At 35.8% G+C, this 23,661-nt stretch overlaps 1 protein-coding gene across 1 annotated transcript; it reads left to right on the forward strand.

Moving 5' to 3' along the window:
• The first annotated feature begins 73 nt into the window (after positions 1–73).
• LOC136828280 (uncharacterized protein KIAA0825 homolog) lies at positions 74–19,883 on the forward strand. Its single transcript, XM_067086183.1, has 13 exons — positions 74–1,056; positions 2,659–2,855; positions 4,316–4,422; positions 4,905–5,120; positions 6,525–6,743; positions 7,806–7,970; positions 8,730–8,828; positions 10,431–10,511; positions 15,301–15,510; positions 16,286–16,479; positions 17,143–17,275; positions 19,123–19,299; positions 19,496–19,883. Exons 1-13 carry the CDS (start codon positions 455–457, stop codon positions 19,700–19,702), a joined length of 2,607 nt encoding a protein of 868 aa, XP_066942284.1. The 5' UTR covers positions 74–454; the 3' UTR covers positions 19,703–19,883.
• Positions 19,884–23,661: the final 3,778 nt, after the last annotated feature.

Here is a 23,661-nt window from a genome sequence, read left to right on the forward strand (position 1 = left end):
TTTGAATTTTCTACATTAATTTCATTAAAAAAAGTGAAAGTTACTTATATTTATATTCTTTTCTTTTTTACAGACTGGTGTTTTAACCCTAAACCTTGGTGAAGTTGGTACATACGTAATTAACAAGCAGTCCCCTAATAAACAGATATGGTTTTCTTCCCCATTTAGTGGCCCAAAAAGATATGATTATATTGATGGTGTATGGATCTATAAGCATGATGGCATTTCCTTGCACGATTGTCTGAGTGATGAGTTATCAGAAGTGTTTAAAAGGAAAATAGATTTGTCTTTTCTACCATATGGGAGTAGAGAGAATTAATTGTTAACCTTTGTTGTCATTGTTAGACTTGGAAGTGGTGACAGGGTTAACAACATATAACAATAGGGGTGTGATTCTCAAGGACTATAAGAAGTGTAAATAGGTTTTTTTATTGTACATAAATTCTACTTTGAAATGGCGGGTGGTGATGTTAGTAAATTAGTTGGAGCTGTGAAGGATGCCCTTCATGGTGAATGGGCTGAATTCAAGAAATCTGGCCTGATTAAAGACAAGCCTGTTTGTTTATATGCAATTGGAGGACAGAGAGATACCCCAGTCTCTTCTCTGGAAAGTGTTAGCAAGGGTGTTTGTGAGTGGGAAGAGTGTCTCAAGCAAACTGTCGATCCAAAAGTCGATAAGACGAGGGGTGTTCTACCCAGTGAGGTGATGGTGGGAGCTGAGGGACAGATTTCACTCTACCCAGTTCGCCGTCATATTCCTGTGGAAGTTCCAGCTTCTACCCCCGGGAGTACAATATCATCCGCTTCAAGAGCTAAAGAGGTCAAAACTCCGCCAGCTGTGCCGTTGGTCAGAGGCAAAGTCTTGTCGCCTAAAACTGTCCTTATGAATGCTTTTGAACAGTCTGCAAACTACATGTTAGATCACGTGAAACGGGTGAGTGAAAATGCCTTCATCGCTGGGAACAACAAAATATTGTTTATGTGTCTTGCGTCAGCAGCTATAGTGAGAAGTCGACTTAATGTGTACAAGGATATTCTCAAACAGCCAACATCCAAGTAAGTACTTACCATATTGCCGTGTATGTACCATAATATTTATTTTCATACTAGCTGACCAACTCTGAATGACAACCAATAAACTCTCTCTCTCTCTCTCTCTCTCTCTCTTCCTTTCCTGTTAGATAGTTGCTTCCAGTTACATCGCCCGTATTTTTGAATTATTATATTTCACCCCTTCTCACCTCCCATTCCTTTCGGGGCTGAACTTGAACTAAAAGGGCATTGGGAGTGTCACTATTCATCTCAGCGACCTCAAAAATTATAGACTAGACACTAATATCTGTCATTTTTGACATTTTATTTTTCACCCCTTCTCATCCCCCTTCTTGTCGGGGTTGAACTTGGACTTAAATGGCACCATGAGTGTCACTGTTCATTGCAGTGACCTCAAAAACTATGGATTAGACACAATATCTGTCATTTTTGGTTATTTTTACTTGTCACCCCCTTCCCACCCCCACCCTCTATGGTGCCAGTGATTTCTTATCCCCACAGTATTTTTTTCCAGATAGCAAATCATATGTATCCTGAAATGAGGTATGATAAACCCTTAGGGTTATTTAGTTACTAAGTCTATGGACAGAACCAGCCCCATTACAGGGAAGCCCATCCCACCTCCACCTCCTTTGGTGCCCTTTGGTGCTAGTGATGTCTTATCCCCACAGTATTCTTTTCTAGATAGTAAGTCATATGTATACCAAGTTTGCTTAAAATTGCTCATTGCATTCAGTTATGCTGGAACATAAACACACATATTTATATGTACAGATTCAAGTGGCAGAGTCATCCATTGTAAATGCAAAAGTATTATTGTCATAAGATTTACTAAAGTTTATTTGCAAATTGTTTTTCCATAGTCCACTGCGGGGATAACATAATTTTTTGTAGTTCTTGCAGTTTTGCAAGACAGGTTAAATTGTGCAGGGACTGGTAGTTTAGCAATTTCAAGAGTTATAGTTTTTGTTCTCTTCTTACAGAGTTAAATGATGCCCATGTTTCATCTTATGAGATCATGCTTATTTAGCATGATCTCATAACAACTTTTGCATATTTATGTTTTTAGGCAATAGTACATGGTATATCAGGTCTTTTTAAAGGTCTTAGAAAAGAATATGGGAGGAGGAGGTCAAACGATTATTCCTCCACTGTATTACAAATAATGCTGTGAAACAGATGATTACCTGTTATTAATTTTGTTAACTTTTCTTTGACTTAGCAGTGAATTGCAGTGTGCCTTGGTTGAAAATTGTTAGGCAGTCTAAAGACTGTAGGGGATGTTCTGTTGCTTTGTATGTGAAGAGAGAAGAAAATGATACTAGGGCCTTCTAGACAGCTGAATCTATAAATATTGGATTATATTTTGCTGTAAATGATTGATGTTTAACAGAATTTTCATAAGTTTCACTTTATTTTTGGACTGAAAGTCTTGTAATGAATGCACTGTATTGCTTTAATAAGTGTCCCTTTGCCTTCTAGAACTTCCTGACCCTTAGCATCTACAAGCCTCTTAACTATATTTTATCTAGATGTAGCCCATACTCTAAAAGTTTGTTGAATGTTATTATTTTTTTAGTCTCATGATTCTCTTTTCATTCACAGGAATCTGACAGCTGCTTTAGGTAGATGTGGAGAAGTTGTTGAGTTTATGATGCAGAACATCCTCTCTTACAATTGTGATTTGTTGCATTCTGCTTTGCTGCATGATGCCAGTAGCCATGACTGGACCCATCCCAAACCCTATCATGAAAATGAGAGGCCTTCCCTTGCTATTCAAATGTGGGCCTTTTACATGCAGGGTATGTTTGTTTTCTAGTTGGTATTACTGTAGCTGTTACTCATACCATATATCAGTATTTGTAATGATTTTATTATAATTATAATAATTATTTTAAATACTTTTGTTATTATTATTATTATTATTATTATACAATATTTCACTGTTTGTGATGAAATCTGTAGATAGGAAATGTGAAGGTTGGTGGCAGTTATCTATGAATATTTTTGACAACTTAGTTTTTAGGTCAGAAGCCATATTAAAAGGCAGAATTTTAGCATTTCTACTTATTAAGATCTAAGACTCTAATAGTTAAGAGGTCTCTGGCTGTCAGGTTTTGACACTTATGTTATTCAAGGTCAGCTATGTTATTCAAGGTCTGTTAGAAAGGAAAACAAGAAAAGGTCAAGAATACAGCTATATAGTATTTATGAAGGTAACTAAATAACTGGCAAGATTTTGGTGTTAATAGCCTCTTAAAAATTTTCAGTGATCCCGACCTTATCCAGCCACAATGGGTGTTGAAGCTTTCAACAACAATAAAATAAGTGCAAATAGCAGGATTACAAATATGGGTAAAGTTTATTGTTATATCACCATGCCTGCTTTAATTGCCAAATGGGTACAATATACAGTACACAGTGACAGTAGGAATTCAGAAATAACAAATAAACCAATTTATTTTACTCTTATTTAAATGAAACTTTGTAGGAAGTTACTATGGAGGTTGACTTTTTTGCCAATTATTTTATTATCTGTTTACAAGGCCATATGTCAGTTTACCTTTTTACTGATATTGAGGCAACTTGGTAGGTAGGTACTTCAGGAGGTGGTGGTTATTTCTCCAATATTTCATCTTGACCTGAGTTTTAAGGTAACGTGTCAAAGTAAAATTTAAAATTTTAGCTTTTCTAGGTACTAGAGTTGCAGGTCTCTGGATTTCAGAACCTCTCCCAGAGGCGTGATAATTAAGTTCTGAAGGTGAAAGTGCACTGCCTCCAGTTTGCTAAAATGCTTGAGCTCATTAATTACTATCCTCTCTGTTACCTTTTGTTATTCTTATAAACAAAATATATTAATTATAATCATCTAAAGTTTTTAATAAGTTTTATGCTGTAAGAGTATATAAGGTGTAATTGCAAACACAGTAGTAATGTTAGTATTCATTGATAGTATCTGTTTATCAGAACACACGTCTCAAATCTAGTGACACTAGTGATGCTTAACATGTCTACGTGAGTGACAAAGAAGTTGGGTCCTCAGCGTTAAACATTGTACTCTATTAAAGTCGAGTATTATCTTCTTATCTTTTTGCTTTGATGGTATGGTCAGTGTCACCAAAGAGCAACATGTCACCCATCTTTTTGATTTATCAAAAAAGTCATTGTCACTCTTAGTATTGCTTGAACTGTTTACTTAGGCTACAGTGTGAAATTTCTTGGTAATATATTATATTAAATTATATTATATTATATTTTTCAGGTGTCCGTAATGACTTATGGAGATACACATCCCCTCGAATCAGTGAAAGCATTCTAGCAAGTATATTTACGGATACTCTGAGTTTGATGGTTACTAGATACGCACAGGTAATGATAAAGTTCGGCAGTTATGTACCATGAAACCAGAACCATATGTTGGAGTAGGTTGATTTCTTTGAAACCTGAGTCTTCATGATACTTGAACCTCATAGTCCATCTTATCTTGGAAAGAATTTCTTCTTACCAAATAATCTGTCATCTTTGAATTGTGGTTGTATGTCCTTATCGAATCAATTATCAAAGAAAGCAAGTACAATATAATTGCAATACAGAAGAATGTTAATGTGCCTTACTTTTTCATTGGTTAATGCTCATGTTAAGTTAGTATGTTTCTGTCCTCTAAAAAGATTTAATTTTGCTGACAGTCAAATTTTCTAGTCATTTGGTGCAGGGTATATTTTAGTCTGGAAAAAGTTCAGTGAGTGATAGCTTGTTACCCTCTTGATAATTTTACTCCATTTGTAATGTAGGGAAATAAAGTAGCCTTTAATTTACACCATAGAAATTTGAAGATATATTTCTTTTTCCAGATTGAACACAGTGATGTTCGAATGTCACAGTATTCTGCAGATACTGTTGCTATACTGACCATAATTGCTGCCACACTTCCATCTCTCATTGCATCCCCTGCAATGTTTTTCTCAGTTCGAATTCATGAATCAGTAGCTTTGCCCATTCATAGACGGGCAGAATTACTCATCAAGATTGCTGCCTTAAAGTGTGCACCTATTGAAACTATAGCACGGGTAAGGTTATAATTTTTGAAGTAGCCTACATTGCCATTGATCATTTTTGTCCATTTATGTGTATGGTACTGTACAATACCTACTTATCTCTTTTGATGTTTGTTATAAATGTGTTTTGAGTTTTAGTCATAGGCTAAACAGGTTGCTAAAATATTAAGATGTAATGATTTTTGTACAGACACCACCCTACTTACAGACACTCGATTTACAAACACTGAGAGATACATGCAAATGGGATCACGAATTGGAATTTTGTTCAGAGTGCTCCCCTTTGCCACCTGTACGTTTACAGTACTCTGTGTACAGTGTATTGTGTTTTATGATGACATCGTATAGTACTGTATTGACTTTATGTCATAATGTACTTAAATAGGCATGAAGATTACAGTGACCAACTTACAAACAATTTAACATACAAACAACCGTCAGGAACGTAAATCATTTGTAAGTAGTGTGGCGTCTGTATACAGTTGTCACCTGGAGGTGGTGGTGTTATAAGATAGCTTAACAAGAATACCAAATTAGATCTGTAGGTTAATTTTTGTAGTATTCAGAGGATATGGAAAATTATTGTCCAACAAGAGAGTTTACAGTATTGGTGTGCTACATCAGAGTTTTAATGTTGTAAAGTCATTCTTGTTGGTGAAGACAGAAAAGAACCAACATTTTACTAATCTTGAGTACAGTGAACAGCTTCCATTACCGAATCTTTGATGTGGGAATAAAAAGGAGAGTACATGTACCCAAAACTTTCTCTAGGAGAACTCATTCGCTGGAACATGGCTGTTCCTGATTTATTAAAGCACTAGCAAATAGACATAGATATATATGTAGTCATGTGTAAAGTTTTTAGTAACATGGCTATCATTTGAGTTAATATGTTACCCTAATGCAAATGACTGTCTATTAACCATTAAGACATTGTAAACAGCCATGTGATCACTCAGGAAGAGAAACTGTGGATAGCTGTATGACAGTGGGTAAACCATTATCGATTCAAAATTAGAAGTACCATGAAGTGTTTTGATTGATGTGCACTATTGCAGCTTCTAGTTAAGGCGTGCATATAACAGTTATTGATAATATAGTGAAACCTTGCTATAGATATTGACTAGACAGTTATGATGTTAAAGGTAATTTTTATGTAATTTTGTTCTTTGGACTAGAGTTCATTGCATGAAGAAAATTTTATAGATTCTAAACTGAATTCTTTCTGTCCTGGATGGTGGTTTATATAAATCAGTCTTAATCAGGATATGGGTATAATAGAGTAGTGTACAGTACAGTACAATATAAGGTTTTATAATTTACAGTATTATGGCTTTGTATCAAGTAGGAAGGCAGGGGTTATAACTAATACAACAGGTTGTAAGATTTTAATGTTGCTCTGTCTTTTTCCTCTAGGTATTCCATAAAGGTTTTGACAATGCATTAAAGCGAACTGGATATCCTGAAACCAGAACAAGCATTGAATCGACTCCTAATTGGCTGAATTTTCTCAATCCCGTTCTGTTTCCTAAAGGGAAATCTTCTCTGAGATATGTGGGGGATAATGCAGCGGTCTATCTTACATTTCTTACAGTAGCAAGTAGACCGCAACCCCAGTTCTCATTGCTTGTCAGGGTAAGTATCGTAAAGATTTTTTTATTCAATGTTCATTTGTGTTATTTAGTTAACTGCAGTTTGTGATACAACTGTGATTGGTATTTGATAATTATACCAACGTCATTGTAATTAAGGTTCTTAGGTACAGTGGAATGAAAGGATTGACCAGTTAGTTATAAGTTATCTTCAATCCATTTATAAGCTGGGAAGTAGAAGAGGAGCTTCTGTGTTATCCAGACTGGTATTGTTTTAGATACAAATAAATGGTGTCTTTTTACAAAATATGAACTGCTTATGCTATCTAGTGCTCCTTTATTTGAGGAACTGGAATGTATTTGGACCGTGGGCAGTTTAATGTGACTTGTGATAGTGCTGCATATAAGAGACAACCTTATACTGTGTATTATTTTTAAGTAGCTTAGGAAGACCACTGAGGTAAAATTTGTTTATGTTGCTGAGAGGGTATATTCTTGAAGACTGTATTAAATCTTATTTGATATATATTGCAGCTCCCTGGAAATTTATTAACTGGATAAAATGAAGCAAGGAAATTCAAATAGGTACACTGTAATGGAGCACAGTTATGATGTGATGTTGATGTGATCTTGGGAAAAACATTGTAAATTTAATGATGTATTTTACAGGAAAAGTTGATGGCTAGTCATATACTGCTATTTAAACATGTAAGGTGTTGTGGTGTTAAGCAAAGTCAGTATAATATGGCACTTCATTCTGCAGTCAATAGTTCATTTGTAAAATACTTGTGTGTATTTGTACACAATTGGCCTATGTTTTATGGACTTTATTCTTATCTGACTTGAGTTGATATTCTGTACTCAGAGTTTTGTACTTTTATATTAAGCCTTATAAAAGCATCAGTTTTCTACAGTTAGTTCACCTTAATTAATGTTATGTATACAGTATAAGGTTTATATACCTGGGACTTCAAAGTAAATACAAGAATAAGCCTTATAAAAGCACCAGTTGTCTACATTAATTCAAAGTTAATGCCTGCATGTATCCTATATGTTCACTTAATGTACTGTATTTTGGGGAAATATTTACTAAAATAATTTTCAGGGTCTGCTAATGCGACGCTATCTAGGAACCAAAGTTCTCTTGTCTGGGTTGCAAGATGAACCAGGACAGGTTACGGCAGGGGAACCATGTAAAGGACCTCTGTGCATGCCTCATCTCTGTACACCGCCTCTTCTACCTCATACGGTTTATGCTGCTGTTTGTCAGGTAAATATATTTGATTCTAGATAAAACAATTCACTATGCCCAGGTGAAAATTGTTTCCCATTGGTTGCCCTTCTATTTCAGACGTTTACATCTTCCTCTGCAAGACAATCCTGTATGAGGGACTGTATAAAGATTTTTAAAGAGATGTGGAGGAATGGGGTCTCATAAACAGGATCTTTCAAGCCTTAGCCTTCAAAGAATATAGGGCGAGGCTCTAGGTTGTCATAGAAGTGGCATTGTGTCCATAATTTTAAAACTTTAATTGCTCTGTCAGTAAGGTGGGATTCTGGATACTATTATCAGTTAAAATTTTTATTTTTGTAACTGAGCAGCATCTCCATAACACTGACCTGCTGTCATGATATATGTCATTTCTATTTTTTAGACTATATTTTAGCAGAAGAGCTAGTATGAAACACAGGTAGCAAAAACACTACTGAGCAGGTATTAATGAGCTTCTGCCATCCATGTTGCTTTTTCCAGAGTAAAGGCATTTGTTAGTACTGTATAAGTGTGTTAAACTTAATAGGAAGGCTTATTATTCCATTTCTGTAGCAAGGGTGCATATACAGGTATGGTTTTTATACACATCTGAGCACTTGTTCATCATATTTTTCTTTTATTGTCATTTTGTTGCTAGTCATTTAACCTAGCTTGAGTCTGAATTGCAGTAGTATGAAACTATAACGTGTAATAAAGTATTCAGCATTTATATCCTGTTGAGGTATGAAGTCTTAAAAAATATATATTTCCTTGCAGATTCTTCTTAAATGTACAGACAATGTTATGGTGTTGTCTAGGATCATAAGCCCAGGTATTAAAGAGTCTGGCTCCTGGGATTCTCTGGATCGTACACAGGTATGCATAAGTTACTGTTTAAGTGCATTTTATGTACATGAAAACAATACACTGCAAGCATCAAGGTATATTTGAGTGCTTATGTGTAAGAACATTGTTATAGTGATTTATATTGAAAATAATGGTAGCAATGGTGTAACCCTATTCCAAGTAAAGAACATTTGTCTATGCAAAGTAAATCTCAAATGTAGCAAAGATTTGAGACTCCACATTTTATAGAGCCAGTTTTGTCCTTTTCTGTTTGAAGTAAAGTCAGGTTCAAACCATCTCTCCTTTGGTTAACTAGAATAGTCTTGTGCCTGTTTGGGGATTCCCTTCTCCAAACTTTCCATTGTCTTCACTAGTGATTGTCAGTCGTCAGAATTTCTACCTAAATTAAAGTACTTTCTTTATATTTATCCATTTTGCATTTAACGTTTTGTTTCTTCACCATGTTGGTGTTTCTTCACCTTTTGTGTGTTTCACCATCTTTTGGGAGCAAGAAGCAGCACATTACAGAATCTTGGCGACTTTCTGGTGGGAGAAATTAGGTGTTTATATGAGTCTAAACTGCTGGCAGCATGTTATCATTGCCCATACCTATGCTAATTAAAGGAAGATTACCCAGTTTTTTGTGTTTCCACTTCATTTTCTTTAGTTCTGGCTGCTTGTGATGCCCCCATGACTACAAGAATATTGTCATGGATCTTGTGTGTAATGTATTGGTCAATCAACTTGTGTCATGACCTTGAGTGAAGCTCATTGTGTATCATTCTCACTGGATTCAGGGAAGATCTGTCATTTTTGCAGTCAACGGCCCTCTAATTTTTTTCTACAGTTACTCCGATGCAAAAGATTTTGCCTTTGCAGCTTTTGTCGTACTTCTGGTTGAGCATAGCCTTTTAGGTAGCAACTATTCTGATGTCTGGAGAGGCTAAGTCTTATCTTTCTTTTGCTATACTTGAGGGTTTTCTTCCTCTATCCTTATTGGTAACCAGTAAGTTGTTGACCGAAGAATCTTTTCAAAGCTCAATATCTTTTCAGATTAACATTGTATACTCTCCAAATTTTTCCACACAAATTGGGTTTAACCTGAATAACACAATGTATACTCTCCAAATTGGCTTACGACGCATGTTTAACCTGAATAATCACGTTTTTTTTGTATACTCAATAATAATCCAAATTGACCAGAGCATTAAAAGTAAGGTTTTCTCAACAATTAAAGAAATGTAAATATACACTTTCAGTGAATTGCTGTGCAAGAGCCTTTTTAGTGTAGAAACTGTCAACATGGGATCACATGACAATGAAAAGTCCTGCAAATCAGTATGCAAGTGTCCAATCCTTTTTTCTAAACTTTGAGAGATTAGTGGTTCGTATTTAAATGATAAATAATTTTAGATATAACCGTCCGCTATGAAAATTTTTTCCTTATTCCCTTGCTGTACATTGTGTTTTTAAAATTTTAAAATGTTACGTATTTAATCTCAAGAGTTTTTTATATTTACAGGTTCACAATGCTTCATATTTACAGATTAACAAGTAAGGCATATATAAAGAAGAGATTACACTATAAAATTTATTGGGAGATGAACCTGTGTTATTATGTTACTCTTGCAGGTTTGGAATGTGCAGCGTCCTCCTTGGCATCATGCATTGGTCCAGCTTGTGACTCCAAGTGTTGTAGGCGTTGTATCGGAGGTAATTTTGCCATCTGGAACAGAGATATATTTTGCATTTACTGTTATAAATTCTGTTAAACTTTAAAATTCTTTAGCTCAGCTCAAGGGAAAATATGCTGTTTGCAAGTCATTAATAAAATCTTTACTGTTGCTATTCAGTAATGTTTATTTTAATCATTTGGTGATCAGGTTTTGTTTTTAGATGCTCTTATTTAGTTTTTTAAAACAACTAATGTAATGTAATCTGATAATGAAGGAAAAATACAGGTGTAGAATTATTGACAGGATAATCTGATGATAAGAAAGATGTACAGAATTACTGACAGGATATGAGCAGTGTTATTAGAGTAAAGGTGACAAACCATGGAAATGTTTCTACGCACTTGCTTTTGGGAAATACTACTTTGTTTGGCAAATTTTCTAGTGAAGTGGAGACCATGTTTACGGTGTTCTTTAACTATTTACCCTTTATAGTCACCATATTGATACCGTTTGATACTTTTGATGATATTCTGCCCTTTACATTTCTTACATAATTTTTACCATTTTTCAGTGATTTTGGTGAAGTGAGCTTGTAACTTGAGGGTGAAAAGAAATACCTATCCTGGAACAGCAGGGGAACATTTCTTTCTTCACAACACAAATGTGGTTGGGTTTGTTTTGTGTGCAAATTACTTTGTTTATGCACATTACAGTTAAACAAGGAATGATTCTACTCAAAGAATTTACACTCCAACACTACCACCACTCAGGAGCCTGGATATAGAATGAGGGCAACAAAGCTGTACATATCGATATAATGGTTGAGTTCGTAGTGCTTTGCTTGAGAGGTATGACAGATTACCTGCACCACACAGTTATCTGCATCATACAGTCTAAAGTTCAGTACTCCTTTGAGAGCGCAGCATACTACAGCCAAACAGTGGGTGTGCCCAGTGAGTACAGCACTTTGTAACCAGTGTGGACATGCCCCAGCATGCATTACAGGGTGCTATGCTTGCTGGGGCATGCCCACACACTGGTTATAGGATGCTGTACTCACTGGGCAGGACCACAGTTTGGCTGTAGCATGCTGTGCTTTCAAAGGAATATTGAACTCACAGCTGTATGGAGGTGGACAAAAAGCTGAAATGCAGCCTGGTGCGGGCATACATCACCAGCACATTATCCTGCAACCTGGAACTGAAAGTCCTTCAAGACAGAGCAACCTGCACATTGGACGTGGACTTGCCTCAGAAAGCACAGCTTCCTGCAACCTTAACATAGGTATGCCCACCTCAGAAAGCACAGCTTCCTGCAACCTTAACGTAGGTATGCCCCCAAGATCATAGATTTATGCACTTTGGATGCAAGCATCCCAGCAAGCATGACATCTTGCATCATTTGTGTCCCCCAGCTAGGGCAGCATCACTTAGCCTAGACGTGGGCATGGGCATTGTGAGCTCAACATCCTTCTGTCATGCCGCTGGTATGTGGTGTGTCACAGCAAATGCAGTATCCTGCCACTAGTGTGCCACTGTGAGCACGTCATCTTCTAGGCAGGACGCTGTGTGTCCCATTGAGCTCAGCATCCTGCAGCCTGTAACTGGGTATGCACAATAGAGTATTTTGTCTAAGATAAAGTGGTCCCTACAAGCAAAGCAGCATCCTGCTCCAAGGCTGGAGTGTTCCAGTGAGCACCATGCAGCTAGATGGACATTCTTCAACACTTACAGCATCCTGCGTCTGGAGTAGGGTGTCTCCAATGAGCACAGTATCCTGCATCCTGGATATCAGCATTCCCTAGCAAGCACAGAATCCAGCAAAAAGGACATGGATGTGTAGTAGCTAAGCACAAAAGATTATTAATCCAACACCTGGGTGTGGAGGTGTAGTGGGCAAGCACGCTCCCATTAGATGTTCCAGAGAATGAGCACCCTGTGTCTAGTTGGCATCCTCCATTGAGCACTGTTAGCTTGAGCATAATAGTCTTCCAATAAGCAATCTGTACCCTGGAGGTCTTCCCAAGGACATCTTTCAACATAAATATCACAGCATACATGCTTGGTATCGCATAGCCTATAAATAGAAACACACAAACTACTTGGTAACCTGTCCAGAATGAAAAATTCCAGTGATCGCTTTTGCTGGTTACTGAGCCAATAATCATGAAACTGAAGCCCATGAATACATGCCTAGGGAAGATCCATGGAGACCAGTATATGCCACTGACTGTCCCATAAAGTTCTACTTGCCTAAAGGTAACTTGGAAGTAACTTTAATGCAGGGTTGCCTCGTTCTGTCCTTAAACAACAGTATGTAGTTTGACCTATGTTTATGAGGAAAACCTGACCGTAAGGACATGAGAACCAAATTCCCAGCCACTACATTAAACATATACGAATGCTGAGCATACTAACAGGTTGTATGTCAGGCTCACCAGCAAATTGGTTATAGGCACTTACCAGTAGCTTAGTGTAAAGAAAGGTTGGGGCCCACCAGCATTGCACTAAGTGACCAGCTATTGAAAGTGGGTGCCTCAGTAAGCAAGAGGTCTGAATATCGCTCAGTAACCACTGTCAGCTGGAAGTATAATAATTGAAGTTTACCTTTCTACTGTGTGCCATCAAGGTCCAGTTGGATAAATTGAACAGGTTAGTTTTAGGAGTGTGATCTTCCTGGTGAAGGATCATTTTGCACATACCTTAATATGATGAGAGAAGGTCCCATTTCCACTAAATATTGTAAGCCTTTCAGTTGTATAATTACTTGTCCTGCTGTCCCAGCTCTGAAGCCGTACTCCTGGAAACTGTACCATACACAGAACAGAGCTAGTAAAAATTCCAAGTTGAATCTGCCAAGGGCCTCCAGACAAAGTCAGATGCTTAAAGAAACTTATAATTACACTTTTGCTTGCTGCAGAAATCTATAGGTATAATATTAATTGCCATCCAGCTACTGTACTTCCACCCTTTACATTATGTATATTGTAAACATATAGTTTACTGAAAATACAAATTTATATGCTTTTCCACTTGCAAATCTCGGCTGCAGTACTTTAAATTTGTGATGTTACAAAAACAGGTATTCACTGCCTTATTAGTTTTTATGAATTTAGTTGTCGACAAAATGTTAGAAATATGTATCAAACACTGAGTATACACTTAAATCAAGATGTATGGTGCAACATACTAGGCTACTGGTAACAAGACCATGTAAGTAAACAGAAAGTAACTTCATTAACATATACTTAAGACCACAGAGTCAATATTCTTAACACTTGTAAGGCTGGCCACAAAAATTTATGGAGGTGTGTACAAGACCTGTAGAGATATGGGCACATGAAAAGAAAATGGGATACTGATGAGGTGTCACAGTCAAGTGCTAAAATTCAAGGTTGGAATACCTAGGAAGGCAGTATGGCAATGTTGCTGACTTAGTAGTCTCCAGCAGTTGAAAAATAATAGTCTTATGTTAAAATACTTTTTTTTTACTCAAACTCATAAATCATAAATAGCCTTATTATATATGAAACAAACCAACAAGACATTTTATACATACAAACCCATAAATCATAAACAGCTTGAATTCCAACTTAGAAGAGAGGATGAGGTATAAGATCTCATGAAGAGAAATGTATAGCACATGGCTGCAGGAAGTCCAGAACCCCAAGGCAGATGATGGAGCTGACCATCCTCAAAAGTCATGGCTGTAAAAGTTGGTACAAAGGAAGCTCATGCCTCTGTGTGCCAGATTATGAGTGATAAAGTCAAGAGGAGGATGACGATAAATGATCTAGATCCCTCCCAACTAAAAGTGCAAGGCCTGTTGTGACAATAGATTCCTGCAAATAAACATCATAGGTAAAATTTAGCAAAATTAAACTAACAGCACTTAGTGCCTGTTTTAAGTATGACAAGATTGATAAGAAAGGAATTTAAGAGTAAGCTTTCCCTGCTAGAGAGTTAACTCTTTGTCACAAAGTCTTGGGCAAACAAGTCCCTTTCAGGACTACTGGCTAAAGTAAATTATTGCCCACAAGGGCACATTAGTCATTGATGCACTGAAAAAGTGGCCAGGGCAATCTGAACAGTCTTGAGAGGAGAGACAAATTAAAATTTTCCTTGTTGACTTGTAGTTCAAGGGACCAACTCAAGTCCAGAAGCAGCTGCTGCCCCATATGATACACCACACCAACTGGTACAAGAACTCACATCCTAAAATTACAGCCGAGATAAAATGGAGAACCAAAGGCAACTTTCACTGTTACAATGAAAAGGGCAAAAATATATTGAGTAAACAATCCATCCCAATAAAAGTTGGGCAAGGGTTAAAAAGTTATGCTACAGCCCATTACAACAATATTACCCCAAGTTAGAATTACCTATTCAAAAGAATAACTAGAACTGAAAATTAGTAATAACATTTTCCAAAATTAGTCACTCAAAACAGGTAAAAGAGAGTAATCATACTAACTCAAGAGTCAACATGTCTGTCATTGACAAAAAATTAAGATGAAATAAAATCAGTAACACAAGACAACACTGTTTAATAAAGGAGAAGAAAAATGAAGGAATGACAATCCTGGAAGCCTGGCAACCAAGACATACAAGAATTAGTGACTCCTTATGGCACAATGGAGTTGGCTGGCTAATACACAGTGGGGTTTTCATTTCAGATTTCTCAAGTTGGTGTGTCTAGGTGCACCTTGGACAGAATAAGGCTATTTATGATTAACATTTTGGTAATAAGACATTACTTTTATAGTTGGAATTAGTTATGAAGTAATTCTCTCATGTTTTTTTATAAAAGCTGTGGCACTCTTACAGGTGATACGAGCAGTTCCCCAACTACCGCCTGCTAAGCCTGCCCACCCCAGCCAACAGTCTGTTCGACTGGAGCATCATTTGGCTGCCTGGACACTGCAGCTGCTGACTGGTATAGAGGCTGTAGCTGACACCATGCCGCATGCGGTAGTATATGCTGCTCACACTATAAATGCTTCTCTGCCACCAACCATTAAACCTACAGGAGGACATGTAAATAGATTTTTCTTATTTTCATTTGTTGTAACTAATGCAGGATATAAAATAATCACCAGCAAATTCTGTATAAATGATCTGGTAAAGGATAAACAGTATGTACTGACATTAGTGCCAGTTGGTGTCAAAGATTTGTATCATCCACATGACAAATTGTCCAAACTATGACTGGAACATTGTTTTCTTAAACAACCAACAACAGTCAATAGCTGCATTGTTTTTACTTGAACTTTGTAACTCGTAAAATCACAAGTTTATAAACTGTAACTACACTTTCAAGTTTGTTTTTCTGAAATTCATCTTAAAAAACAGCACTGAAAATGGTAGTTAAATACCGACATGTTATACAGAATTGAAATTAATGTAAATGTTAAGGACATGATTTAGATTTTCAAGTCATGAACTTGTCTTATACCAGTCAGTCACAAAAACAAAATTTACATGAGTCTTTGTTACAAAAATGCTTCAGCTTAACCATTGACATTATCATCAAATCTGCTTTTTCTTTAGTAACATAGCATACAGACACAAGGAAAAAAATATTTCGTAACATGCAAACCATTGTTTTTCCAATTAGAAACATCATGGAGAAAGAGTTCTCTTACCTTACCTAAGTACCAGTCCCATCAGTATTCCAGCTTAGATGTACTTTTAGTTTTTAGTTAATTACTTTGAAAACCTAAGAGTAATACCTTTAGAAAAAAATTTTGTAACAAAATATTTCTGCATTTTGTGTTCCAACATATTTACAAATTAATCTCTAACCTTGCAGGTAATTACACAACTGGTAGTTAGTGCTCTTTACTCCACAATCAATTCAAGGAGTTCTCTGGATGACCTGAATGACTTTCCCATATCAGATGGTCAGTGGGACATGATGATTGCTGTTGGTGAAAGACTTTGTTCCCTGCATGACGGCAACTATGATACTCACCTGAAACAAATGACCCTTGCACTATTAGCTCAGTAAGTAAGCTTTCGGTAAAAATTTATGTAGTGTTGCTTGTTGAGCCTTTTCTATTTGATAAGGTTCATTACAGAAGTCCGATGGCTTTTCTTGTATTAGCGGTGTGGGAATGAATTGGCCTTTGCCGAGTGTGCAGATTTAGCTATTCCAAGTAAAAATGTGCTGGAACCTCAGTGCACAATTTTTATAGAGGCTGGGGTATCTTCAAGTTCTGAATGCAATTGACTTCCCTTGGTTAGTTGGGTGCAAGGGTTAGTTGGGTACTCTGCTTGCTCTTGCTGGTATGTTGATCGACTACGCCTTAAACCATAATATGCCTCCACTTTATCTTGGTAGCTCATTCACTTCATGTGTTGATTCATGCATATGCTGTATTATGAAAAATCACCTGTAAATTTTAATGTTAATATCTTTTTATATCTTGATTGGATATAATTACATAAATAGTTTATGAAATGAATATAAATGATTTTGCAACCATGAGAACTTCTAAAAATACCAAGAACAGGGCACAATTGTAGGTCGGTATTGAATTACTAATGTTGGGCAAAAAATGCATGTAAATTCCTTAATTTATTTTTCATTGTGTGATAATTTAACATCTCCGTAGCAGTTATTTATATGGTACAATATTTTATACAGTTATTTTCTTAATATAACAGGCTTGAAGACCTGGAAGATGATGAAGAGGAGGATACTATTGACGAGTACTCTGATGAGGATGTGATCGACTGTGTGTGTTTGGCACATGCCAATACTGTTATGTCATCAGCTCAGGGTCAACATGCTCTTGGAGTGAGTTGTTTGCATTTTTCTTTTTAATATGAGATTGAGATATAACCATACAATATTTAAAAACCTTTCCAAGGTGTGGAAACAGTATCCTTTCATTAGTGCTGAGAATAGCAGTCAGAATTAGGATCTAACTAGTACTGTAGGGAATATGTAATTCGAAGACTTACTACAGTAGATTAGCACCAGATTGAAAACTCTGATTCAAGCACTCATCCTACCGTTTGACATTTTCACCATCTGTTTGCTCTTCTCTGGTGTGTATCTAAGGGTTTGGTTTGGTTGAAAGAGCAGTAATTTTATTTATTCAAGGTGTGAAAAGAAGTCATGGAAAATTGTCTTTTGTTTTTTTTAACCATCTGCTTGAAGTAAGATCCAAAAATAATCATAAATCAAGTTAAGTGTAATGTGTTTATAACAGTTCGTGAAAGCAAAGATAAGCTTGATGCTGCAGTTTATAACAGTTCGTGAAAGCAAAGATAAGCTTGATGCTGCAGTTTATAAGTTTGGTGTTTAAAGGTCTGATTTTGTTTACGTATCAGACCCATGAAAGCCCAAAAATTTCAGGACAAATGTGGCCATGTGAGAACTGAGTAGTTTCAAGTTTATACACATATCAGGTACTGCAAGCTTGATATTTCAGAACAGCTGATGTGACAATTTGGGTACTTTTTTTTTTAAAAGGTAGTGTTTTAAACCGAATTACTTGATAGTTGCTATTTGTACTGCAATCTTAAGAATTCACTTTACTTTAAACAAATTAGCCTAGTTATGAAATTTTATATGAGGTCTTACCAAATGTTCACAACTGTGATTTTGCACCAATGTAAAATTAAGAAATGAAGATTAGCAAAATTTAATGATTGATAAAAAATGTCAAAATGATGATAAAAAAAAAATACATTTTAGTCCCTAAAGGCTTCCAGACTATCCTCAGTTAGTATTCAAATTTGTAGAAACTTGGTTGTATTTACTTCGTAATACAAAATATTGAAAAATTACAAGTCCCTGAGTGACTGGAAATTTTGTTGAGCATTAAATAAAAAAAATTGTTATAGATGAGCCAAGCACACCAAATTTTCCTTGCTTGTGCCCAAAATTTTCCTAAAGATCATCATTGTGTGTAATGCATTCAAAACTTAATGGTTAAGTGGATAGGATAGAAGGGGGTCCAAACGTAAGGATGAGATCAAGAGAAGAGAGAGGACATGCCCTGGAAAGCCTACTTAACTTGTAATGAATGGACAGTGCAGACCTTTGTTATGGATTCACTACTTTTAATTTCTCTAACACATGTTCTAGGAATTTCTTAGCCATGTCAGTTATAACCTTGATAAGGTGGAATAACTTGTACGAAAAAAAAGTACTCGGTAATTAACACTTAGTTATCCATATTTTCCTGCTGCTGAAGAGTGTACTGCTTCATGTTATAATTCAGCAAAAATTTAGTTACACTGCTTCCATTTGAAGTGTAAATTACGTTGGTCAGTGAATGAAATGAGTAAATGTTGGTCAGTGAAGGATGTGAGTAAGACTAGTGAAAATTCCTGACAAATTAAAATTGTAATACTTTCCAAGAGTAAACTAAAGTTTTAGTCGTGACAAAGGTTACCCTTTTATTCTTCCAAAAAATAAACTCGAGACAAAACGTTGCTTTTTCATACTGTGGTTTAAGCGTTTTCATAGTTTACAAAGATATTGTACAGCTTTCTAATTTGCACTGGAACCAGCAGCTGTATGACAACTTGGGCCATGATGTCGATAAGAGATGAATTATCGGAAACTTACACGAGTTGTAGGATGTGTGTGTGGTTCAAAATTTCCTTTAAAGTACTTTGAACTTGTTGCAGGCAATATGGGAATTCTTGAAGAGAAATATGGAGTGGGTGCAGGAAGCTCTCTCTGTTCCAGCCATCCTCCCACTGACTTCTCATTTTCCTCCAACTCCACTCTGCTTTACTCCAAAGCCACCTGCTTATAATCCAATTTACTATTACAAACGGATGATATACACTCGTTTAGATAATGTAAGTACCTGTAGTGAAATGGATTCCCCGAAAATGTTTTATTATTATTAGAAGTTGTAGCATATAACTGGAGCTCTATCATGCTATACCGAGTTAAGATAATCTAGCTATAATTTAATGTACTATAGTTAAAAATACTTGAATGGTCAAATGTTAGTTTTTGAGTACTCTACATAAATTTTGAAAATATTTCCAGGCAAGCATTATGAACTTCAAAGGTGATTGGGAGACTGTACTGTGGAATGATCTGGGGATGCCTAAAGAAACCATTGTGAATTTCATCAGACAAAGGCCAGAATTTCAAGAGGGTGCTTACCTTACTCCAGAGCAGACTGTGGCTGTGAAAAAAATGGCTCCATTTCTCAAAAACATTGATGATCCTGATGATAGCAGTGAAGATTAACCTAATTTAGTCATTCAGAAAAGGAAATATAACAGGATGTAAAAAGTTCCCATTAATATTTTTGTTAATATTTCATTCTCCCTGATTTTCATAGTTAAAAGAACTGTTTTTGCAATTACCATTCTGCACTGGAACAATGTGTTAGAAAAAAAATAAGACCTGAAAAGTAGGATACAAGTACCATGCTTTTTCATTTCTCAACTTCCCCAAGCCTCTTGTATCTAAGATGACAGCAAACCCACTCCTGTTTACTGGAGGAACTTCTCAGGCCAAAGGTGTGCTATGTAAGAGGTCCTATTCAGCTTTGCAATAAATTTTTGGTTATGCATGTACAGTTTAAAAAGCTAAAAATTGAACTGATTGATATCAATGAGTATAATCTGTATGTCGACAATATGTGGACCAACTTCAAATTTTTACCATAAAGAACAGTAAAAAAAGGTTCTGGGACTTTCAAAAGATGAATTAGTTATAATGAAAGTTATTACAACATTAATTAGTTATTAAAAAAGTGTAATGCCACCACTGTTAGAATGCTAATTGTACACTGGACTGGGCAGCCAACTATAAAGCCAAAGTTTTGCTATCCAGCAAATTTTGATCTGAATCCAGAGTTCAGGCATTGACTAAAGCCCAGTGAATGTTTCATCAGTTTGTTGTCAAGCTTTCTGCTATTCGAGGAAGTGAAAAAATCCTATAAAAAAAAGGTTGCCATGGCAATATCTCTAAGACACCTGACTATCTTATAACAAAAGCTTTAATTTCATTGATGTTGGTTAATAATGTACTGTATAATATGCAGTAGATGGCATTAAGAAGTTCTGGAAAACTAAACTGTTAGACAATGTAGATACAGTATCAGTGCTATGTGGTTGGAAAAGCCTTAGTACAATCACCACTCCCACATTTCAGGCCTTTATAGAACTTCTTTTATGCTTCCAACATATTTTTTTTTAGTAATCATTTCTCACAATATTCACTTCCAAACCAGGTTTTCCCTTCTTGCTTTTGCAAATTCTTCTGATTTCCCGAGGAAAAATAAAGTAACCTAAGCTAGTACATCTTTGGGTATTGTTTCCTCCCTTTTCGTTTTATTTCCGACCCAAACAGAACTATTAAATGTAACAACTCCCTGGCTTAGAGTCTCCTTCCTTTTTGTACACACATTATTTAACAATGGAAGAGGTGAACATCTGTATCACTGCTTCCAGATAAGAGTCCAATTCCTTTGAACACTAAATTCAGCAGACTCTGATTCCAACTCAAAATAATGTCTTTCTTTCTGATTGCAGTTCACTCTCTTAAGAGAGCTCTCATGATGACTCAGTTTATGAGGTAATTTCTCATAGTCCACATTGTTTTTATAAAATTTCCATTTACAGTGTTGTCATGATCCAAGTTTTCTCCAGTTAAGATTTGAGCTCTTAAAGCTTGAATTCTCACCAGATAAATGCCATTGAAAGTCTTAACCCAAGCTTTTATGGTACACTGTCTATGAATTTTCATTCTGTTGCTCTCTCCTTTCAAAGGTCTCTGGGAAACCCCTCTCCATATCCCTTGTTTGTCCCATTACTCGAGCCATGACTGGTAAAATTTGGTATTCACATCTTACCAAATCTCCATTTCTTGGTAGGTGTTTACATGTCCTGTACTGAGAAGTGTGGGTCTTATATTGTTTAACAAGCTTCATAAATATTCCCTCTGAATGCTAATAAATTACTCCTTCATTAGATGTCTTGCAATCTTTCTAGTTCCTTCCAAACTTTTGCTAGTTTCTTCCCTACCACCCTTTCCACTATTAATACTGCTGCTCCTTACTCACTTCCCCATTCACTATTATTATACATTTCTGGTAAAGGAAATACTCAACTCTGTCTATATTTTTCAAGCCAAATCATCTTGAACCATATATTACTATTGGTACAAAGCTACTTCATCCCTACAACCCTCCTGAAATACATATGGGACTTGGAATTATATTGGATTTGTTTCCAATACTATACAGCATTAACAGTTAATTGAAAATTAGGCATACAGGCAGCCATGCATGTCATGTCGGACTCTGCTTACGTTGCTCTTCAAATATATTCAAAAATCATTTCCCGGGTTACAGAGCATGTTCCAGGTTTATGTCGCCAGTCTGACAGAAGACTGAACTTTAATATGGCTCCAAAATGACAGAATGGTCAAAATTTGGAGGATTTTTAATGAAAAGTTCAATCAAAATGCAGATTACACAGTTTTCAAGACACCCAAACAAATAAAAGTAAGGTTTTCTTACGACTTTCGATGATGTCTTGGGTTACACCATTTTTCAGCTTACCTCGTGGTGTAGGAACAAAACCCCCAACATAACCCACGGACTACCTGTATTTAGATGTAAGCACTGTCAGGCATTTTAGGACTGAATCACACGAGTTATTCACAAAAACTGGAAGTTATGAACTTTCCCACTGACTTTACAATGATATTCTTGCCTGTAAAACTGATGGCAAGTGGTAATGACAGCAAAAAGAAACATGGGGAAATTGGCCTGGTGAAGATTTACATACAATAATGGATGGGATCACAAGAGGTGCTCAGGACTTCAAATTGCGCTGTACTCTATAGTCTATTTTCTACACCAAAACTGTATAAATATTAGAAAGGGCATATATTATACTCTAGATCAGATGGGATTTCAGGAAGTGCAAAAAAAAAATCAGCCAGAAAACTAATTTCATGTCCAACTCCAAAAATGCAAAACCAAATCTAAAAATGCTGCATTATGAGGATTTGTAAACTCAAGGATGAAAACTGAAACCACAACATATAAATCAGTGAATTTAATCTATAAAAATTTATTCCTATAAAAGAAACATTTAGTTATGGTCAACAATTATCCTTACTGGAGCACTAATATGATCTTTTGTGGAGAGACAAAAAGAAAAGGCTAATTATTGTATGTGATAAAGTTATACCATTTCATATGTTACCAACAATTACTTTCAAATGAGAAGTTGCAGACTTGGAAAAAAAACAATGAAATCTCAAGTATATATGCTACATTACAAAGGAATCAACACTACCACCATCCACCAAAAATGCACCTACAAAAGAATGGTGACCATATTGCACAAAGTACAACACATATACTTTTTCCCTTTAAGAATACTCAAAACTTGTTTAAAGTACAAGGATCAATCTTATGTGAATATTTCTTTATAACAATATTCTATATGTACAGTATTCTTATTTAGGTACATTGCACAATGGATTGTGTATATATAAACATTACAAAATACCTTTCCAAACAAGAGTTAATCCTTTCAATTAATAACAATGAATTCCATCAGAATTGAAGAAAATAATAGTATTCCTACATGCCAACTCAATTTGAAATCTGACTAAAAACAAAAACTTTAACCTTGATATTCTCTGAATATCCTGATTATTCTGATTGCTTGCCACAGATGTGACATATTGGTCAGTGCTTGAGTATACAGTACAGTAACAATGTAGGCATCAAACAAAAAATTATGAATGAGATGATCACATGGAAGACGTCCTGCAGCTGTGAATCAGAATACCCTACTCCCAAGATTGTGTTATTTAAGGTAATGTATTGTTCAGTGTAAATTAAGCTGTATTGTACTTTATTTTTTTAGTGTTGACTATTGATGTATCAGTACACAAGATGAAGTAGGTCATTGAGTAGTTTGTTATTTTGATAACCTATGTGGGAATGTAATTGGCTTATTAAATGTCATAACTACCCCTCTTCTTTTGTTGAAAAGAATTTCCATTAAATATCACTGAAGTCAATGTTCAAATATTGTTTTGAAATACAGCTTTATAACATCAAGAAAGGTAGGAAAGGCCGACATTTAATGTTTTGCAAGGGTGGTGTATCAAGTTTTGTTGCTATGCATTTTTAAGTGTGCAAATTTTAACCTGGTAAACTTGATACAGTAATACCT

The sequence above is a fragment of the Macrobrachium rosenbergii genome, chromosome 1 (genome assembly GCF_040412425.1).
Source record: "Macrobrachium rosenbergii isolate ZJJX-2024 chromosome 1, ASM4041242v1, whole genome shotgun sequence".
Classification (NCBI taxonomy): Eukaryota; Metazoa; Arthropoda; class Malacostraca; order Decapoda; family Palaemonidae; genus Macrobrachium; species Macrobrachium rosenbergii.